The 7,295-nt window shown below is 36.5% G+C and overlaps 1 protein-coding gene across 1 annotated transcript; it reads left to right on the top strand.

The window, feature by feature from the left end:
* Positions 1 to 4,811: 4,811 nt before the first annotated feature.
* LOC102914669 (olfactory receptor 2B11-like) lies at positions 4,812 to 6,964 on the top strand. Its single transcript, XM_006988895.2, has one exon. The coding sequence runs from the start codon at positions 4,863 to 4,865 to the stop codon at positions 5,811 to 5,813; it is 951 nt and encodes a 316-aa protein (XP_006988957.1). The 5' UTR covers positions 4,812 to 4,862; the 3' UTR covers positions 5,814 to 6,964.
* The last annotated feature ends 331 nt before the right edge of the window (positions 6,965 to 7,295 follow it).

Genomic DNA, 7,295 nt, shown 5'->3' with positions numbered 1-7,295 from the left:
ACTCAAATGTTTATCCTTCTTAAGTTCTTTCTCCTTAATTTCATTGAGCTCTCTCTCTCTCTCTCTCTCTCTCTCTCTCTCTCTCTCTCTCTCTCTCTCTCTCCCTCTCTCTGTATGTTCTTTAAATACCTTGAATTCTTTGATGAAGTTTGATTGCTCTTTTTAAGTTTTGTGTTCTGGAGTTTAGGCAATTATCATTGGCAAACAGAGCTACAGGACTGGCAGGATTCAGAGAGGAAATACTGGCTTGATCTTTTATAGTGTTGGTATTTTTGCAATGATATCTGGGCATATGCATTCTTTTGTTAGTTCTAAGTCTGTTATGGACACATTTATGGGCAGACGACAGTATGTGTGAACAGGTTGGGCCTAGAGACTCCAAATAGCTTCAGTGGAATGAACTCAGACAGTGGGGACTGGGCTTGTCTATGAGATACGTTTACTGGTCCAAGCCTGAAGTATAGGTGTGGATCTAGCTTAGAAGACAGGTTGGATATTGCTTGGGAAGGGACTGTGGGCTTGGGGATGAGTAGGGAGAGTCCTTGCTGAAGTCTAGAGATCATTTGTGATACAGGCAGTAGAGGGCAGACTAGGCTGTACATAGAACCCAAGCTAGAGCAGATGGGTGGGGAGAAGGCAAGGATGGGGAGGTCAGGGAGACTCATCAGACTAGATCTTGGAAAGGGAGATGGAAATCTTCCTGTGTAGAGAGGTTGAAAGCAGTGCAAATGGGACTGTGCATGGTGGCAGGTAGGAGGTTCCTGCCAGAAGTCTAGAGGTCAGCTTTGACGCAGGAGGGGGTGGCCAGACTAGACTAAGGCACTGGATGTGGGACTCCATCTGGTGGGTTGGGGAGAGGGTGTGGATGGGGCCATATTTTGGACTTTTGTTTCTAAGTTATTCACTATTATACTCACTTTGACCGTCATGTAGAGGTCTTGAATAGATTTTCTTAATTCATTTGTTTGTTTGAATCTTCTATATGATCATCAATTCTTTTCAAAAGGAAGACCGATGTTTTTCATAGACATTTCAGATATCTCTGTAGTTTTGCATTCCATTATAGGAGAGCTGGTCATGGGGATGTGTAATGGATATAGTTGTGTCATAGTTCTTGAGTTTGTTAAATTTTACACATATGTTGGAGTGTATTTATCTTTCAGTTTTGACCTTCTCTTCTTCCTAGTCTATTGGATGTTTTGTTTTTTGTGACTCTTCACCAGGGATCTCTCCATGAAGCTTAGCTATGGGGATTGGTGATGCTTGGTGTTGGTTGTCAATGGAGTTTTGGAGGTAAAAACCCTCATCATCCCTTCGCTTTTGTGAGCACACTAGAGATAAAACAAGTATCAGACCCATTGGCATCTGTGTACTCACTGGAAGCTGTGGTTTCCAGTAGGCCCCAAACAATCTCTGAGACTACAAGAATACAGATTTCTGGTCCTGAAACGACTCCTGAAACCTTAAAAGTCAAAATCCCAGGCCAGTCCTGACCTGTGAGATACTGAAGCCATAGCCTCAGTTTCTCAGTGGATCTAGGGCCTTCCGAAGCTGTGGCCCTGCACTGATCTCTGGGGCCACTTGGGATGAAGAGCTAGTCCTGTGGTACTCTCTGGTCCCAATGAAACTGGAAGCTTGATTCCATGTTCTACACTAATTCTGCAAACTATTCATTGAGTATTGGCTGGTTACCACACAAAAATATTAAGGGCATAGCAAGGAGTAATAGCTTTGGGGAGGCCATGTGGATCTACCCCTTAGCCACCAGGTGGCAGATGATGCATTCTAACCCCATGTGTCTTATTAATCTTCCAAAGAACAAACTTTAAAAACATGTATTGTTGTTTATTATTTTTTCTTTTTTTTTGAGATTATAATATAACTACATCATTTCCCCTTTCCCTTTTTTCCCTCCAAGAGCTCCCATATACTCCTTGCTGTCTTCTAAATTCATGACCTCTTTTTCATGAATTTAATTTTTGTTACCTATACATATATGTGTACATATATGTATATACATGTATATTCCTTAATATATAAAATGCAACCTGCTTAATCTGTATAATGTTACTTATAAGTATCTCTTCAGGGTCTGCTATTGAATATTCAATTGGTATGTGCATGTTTGCACAGGTATACACTACACAGGAACCCCCCCCCCCACACACAAACCTACACACACAAACTCACATACAGAAATCTATTGTTCAAAGTCTATAGGATTTACACTTTTAAACATCTGGGATCCATGTTACAAACCAAATGATAGTCCATCCAGAGTGACTCACCAAGTAATTCCAGAAACTGGAAGGTAGAAGCAGGAGGTTCAAGAATTCAAGGCCAGAAAGTGTTATATAAAGTGATGACCCAATTAAAAAAATTTGTAATCATTGTAAATTATTTAAAATTATTTAAATTATACCTATATCACTCTAGAACTCAATCTTTCAATACAGTGATAATAAACACAACTATTTCCTGTATTAGAATATATTTAATCACAGAATATATGGGGACATTGATATTCAGTGTTTATTTGAAGTATTAAAAAGAACAGTTGATACATACTGATAGTTAATATTGACTAATTTAGTAGATGATTGGAACATTAATATACATAAATGAGACAATGTTTTTAACTTTTAGGAGTTTAATGTACTATCCATTGCATACCAGAGTGTTTTTTAATTAATAATTTTAAGATCATCAAAATAAGATAAAATAAAAAGTCTATAACATACTAGGATATTATGAAAGAAATATTTAAAGACAACAGCTTTTAGTTTATTAAAAAATCATATTGGAATGGATTGGCCTTGTCCATTGCTACAAAGAACTAAGATTATTATATGATTAGCACTGCAAGAATTTCAAGAATAAAACCTTGAGAAAAATATAAATAAAAGAAAGCTGGATCTTGACATCATAATAATTCTTAAGTTTTTCTTATAAGCCATGACAATTTTCTGAGATTTTTAAAGAAATGTTTGCTTGTTTTTTAAAGCCATTTTCGTCCCATTCATTCTTCACAACACATGCTAAAATTTATTATTTCATTTTATTTTCACAAGAAAATCATGGAAAGGTACCCACAAGGGGAATTTCTATGGTGTCTTTTGCCAAGAAATTTCCACTGAGATTCATTATCTACATGGAGAGCAAAGTCTCAGGGCTTTATAAGGCACAAGAGCCCCTCCTTTGCTTTGTTTGTTTTCTGTGGTGCCAGGACTCAAACCCAAGGCCTGGTGCAGAAGGGCAAAGTGTCTATCCTGAAGCCAAATCACCAGGTCCTTCCTTAGTTATTATTTTTTTTCAGAGTAAAATATATTTCCTTACTTTAAAATACTTCTGAATTTTCATATCAAATATTAAGGATTTATGGTATATAAAGCCACTCTAGACAGAGTGAGTAGTCAATGCTTATCTACTATTAACACTGATTCTGATAAAAAGACCAATATTCACTTTTACAAGAAAGTGGGGTAACACCACAAAAAGTCAACATTAATTCAAGGTAGGTGTTTCATACAGGTGGAGATTATTCATCTGATTTGATGTAAGTTTTGCATAACTCTGCATGCTATGAATTCTTTGTGCAAACCTGCATATTAAAGAATGTATGCATAAATTACATTTTGATACTAACAAGAACCTTTATAATTTACAACATTGAAATGCATTTTTAAGGTAGTCCAGGGGTGCTCCTTGCCTTAGTATTTCCACTAATTAAAATAAATGTACACAAATATTAAAATGTTGAATGCCTTAATATCAGATTCAAGTGAGATGATCTAAGAAATTAAAAAAAAAAATAGAAGGCAAGAAAATGCAATCATTATGGGAGGAAGAGAACTGTTAGTATTTGGATGCAACTAGAAGAGGTATTGCATTAAATATTGCACATTAAAAAGCAGATGAATGTTGTGGTCCATGCCTGCAACCACAACATTGGTGAAGCTGAGATAGGAATCTCATCACATATTTGAGGCTGCCAAAGTGATATGGTGAGTTTCAAAAAAGCCTAGCCTACAGAGTAAGACTATGTCTCAAAATATATGACTGAAAGAATGGCAGGATGGAGAGGGCTGGAGGGAGAAAAGGTGTTCTTATGTATAATGGACTTACGACTAAGCAAATAGACAAAAATGATGCACAACTGTCTAAATGTATTGCAGATTACAACTCACAATGTGAAAGTCACTAATGTACTCATAGTATGCTGATAAGTCATGTTGCTTTAATAACATTTTATCTCTAGGATTTGCAATGAATTATTTTATCTTATTTTTCAAGTTCTGAATTTATTTCAAGAGATCATTTCCTCTTAGTGAAATGCTTGACTTTATAGCCTAAGTTTAATTTGGTAAGTCAGTTAAAAGTTTGGAGAGTAGAGCAATATTTGATGTTTTTATGTAACTTTGAACACATATAAACCAACCTTTAATCTAGCTAGAACATGGTGAAAGTCAGTAGATCACAGATGTTAGAAATTTAGCATGAGGTAAGTCAACATGGGTGGTTCCTAGGCATTCTTTAGATCATCCATTTATTATTTTTATTCTTCTAGCTCACATAAGACCAATCCAACTTTTTCTTTACTTGTATATTATTCTATTAAAATATGCTGTATTGTAATTCTTGCTTAAATGTATAGAATCATTAATCTTTCTCTTGGTGGTAACAAAAGGCAATATTTGTTTCATGCTTTCAAATATTAAATCAGTTCAGTGAAGTGACATTCCAAGAAAAGTCTCTTAATAACTCATGTTATTTTATTTAACTCCATATCTTAACTGTCATAGAAATTCGATACTAAAATACAAGTCTTCACCTTCACTTGAATTCACCAGTCAACAAAAGTAATGAATCTAGGCAATGAAAGTGCTCCAAAGATCTTCATTCTTTTGGGTTTCTCCAACCATCCATGGCTGGAAATGCCCCTCTTCATAATGGTGCTTGTTGCTTATGTCTGCACAATGCTGGGAAATATCTCAATTATTGTCCTATCCAGGATAGACCCCCATCTGGACAGCCCAATGTACTTCTTCCTTTCTAACCTCTCCTTCTTGGACCTGTGTTTCACTACAACCACCATCCCTCAGCTGCTTCTGAATCTTTGGGGCCCAGATAAATCTATCAGCTATGGGGGCTGTGTGACACAGTTTTATATTTTTCACTTCCTGGGGGCTACCGAGTGCATCCTCCTGGCTGTGATGTCTTTGGATCGTTACATTGCCATATGCAAGCCCCTACGGTACCCATCCATCATGCACCAGCAACTGTGTATCCTCCTGGTGTCCATGGCATGGCTGAGTGGTTTGGCTAACTCATTGCTTCAATCAACCCTCACTGTCAAGCTGCCACTTTGTGGAAACAACAAGGTAGACAACTTTCTCTGTGAGGTCCCAGTGATGATCAAGATGTCCTGTGCTAACACTGCCTTCAACGTAGCTATGCTCTCCATTGTAGGGACCTTCTACTCCCTGGTTCCCTTGTCACTTATCCTTGTTTCCTATGGGTTCATTGTAGCTACTGTGCTTAGGATTCGTTCCTCAGAGGGCAAGAAGAAAGCCTTTAATACATGTGGTTCTCATGTTGTTGTTGTGTCTCTTTTCTATGGACCAGTAATCAGCATGTATGTACAACCCTCATCTTCTAATTCCCAGGACAAGAACAAACTTCTGTCTCTGTTCTACAGTTTGGTGACTCCTATGCTTAACCCTTTTATCTATACTTTGAGGAACAAGGACATGAAAGGAGCGATGAGGAGGCTTCTTGTCTCATTGTATCACAGGGGAACAGAGCAAACCTAACTTTTAGACCCATCTTCTGCATTTGTGGCTTCAGTTCTAACATTGTCTTTTTAGCATTCTGTTCTATCTATGTATATCTTTCCATCATACTGCTATGATTTCTTCACTCACAGTAAACTCTAAGCCTAATTTGTCCGCAGTTTGTGTGAGCATGAAGACAGACAGCCACATAACTAAGTTGCTTTGTATCTATCTAGAGATCTGTTGTAGAAACCTAAGGAACTGGCAATAAATAAATGTTTACTGATCAGTTTTGTCAAGCTACAGCAATAGTAACAACAACAACAATGAGGATGACTCAAAACAACAAAAATATATAAATTTTTAATGTCATTTTGGAAAATAAGTAAAAAGAATTTAGCTTGCTGTTTACCAAGGCTTAAATTTCTATTCAAGAATTATCTATTTCATAACTGGATGTAATGGTGCATGCCTTTAGTCCCAGGACTTGGAAGGCAGGTCACAGATGGATCTCTGTGAGTTCAAGGACAGCCTGGTCTACATAGTAAGTGCCAACACAGCCAGAGATACATAAAAGCACCCTGTCTTGGGGGAAAAAAAGAATTAACTATTTCATGAATTACCAGCAAGATCAAATGAGTTGTTATCGCACATTTTGTAAACTGTCAACCGCACATCCACTAATCTTTTAAGAAGAAAATACTTAAAAAATTTGACTTTTGCTATCTACAAATCTTGATGGATTCCTTTCTTTTGAATTATTTGGCTAAAGCCAGTCTTTTTTGGTTTCAAAAGGAAGGGCTGATGATTAAAATCCTTAGAAATATTTATATAATTCTTAGTATTGAAAGTTTTTTTTTTGGGAAATGAGATGTAAAATAGATGAGCAAAATAGAAAGCAGAAAAAAATGGATAAAAAAGTGGAGAAAAATGTAAAGTAAAGTGGCTATCAAATCATGAAGTTTTACATGGAAACAAAGCCTAAAGATTGATGATGATGTGTGGTGATATATGTTATTTTATTAATAATATCAACAAAATAAATTAGTAATTGTCTCATACTTTTGTGCACCCTACCATAACAATACTGTCATCTTTCAACTTCTTTTTAAGGAAAATATTTCTTTGCTTCTCTAACAACCAAGAATGTATAAAGGGTCTTCATACTCCAACCGTTATTTTCCTCCAAATAACAACAACAAAAATCTACTAATAGAAAACAAACCTGAGACACAATATATACTGATTCCAACCAGTTATTACTAATGATAAATTCTCTCACTTTTCAACTTGTGCTTTATTGTACACATTCTTTATTGTCTGTGCATGTACAGCATACATACACATGGGTACAATACACCTCTCCCCGTGGACTTCAGGGGAAGAATGTTGCACTTTGGTTTCTGTTAGAGACAGAGAAACTTCATTCTTTAGTAGGCTAACTGGGTCCACAGATAGCCACGTCTGCTAAGAATCAGAGAAAAAACAGTATATTTTAGAAAATAACTCATTAGGGGACAC

This window comes from Peromyscus maniculatus, chromosome 5 (assembly GCF_049852395.1).
Source record: "Peromyscus maniculatus bairdii isolate BWxNUB_F1_BW_parent chromosome 5, HU_Pman_BW_mat_3.1, whole genome shotgun sequence".
NCBI classification, from domain to species: domain Eukaryota; kingdom Metazoa; phylum Chordata; class Mammalia; order Rodentia; family Cricetidae; genus Peromyscus; species Peromyscus maniculatus.
Note: the sequence above shows the minus strand (reverse complement) of the source record. Positions and strands in the feature narration are given on the sequence as shown.

Excerpts from the sequence above, each read along its gene's own strand:
- LOC102914669 (XM_006988895.2), top strand. The coding sequence starts at position 4,863 with ATGAATCTAGGCAATGAAAGTGCTCCAAAGATCTTCATTCTTTTGGGT.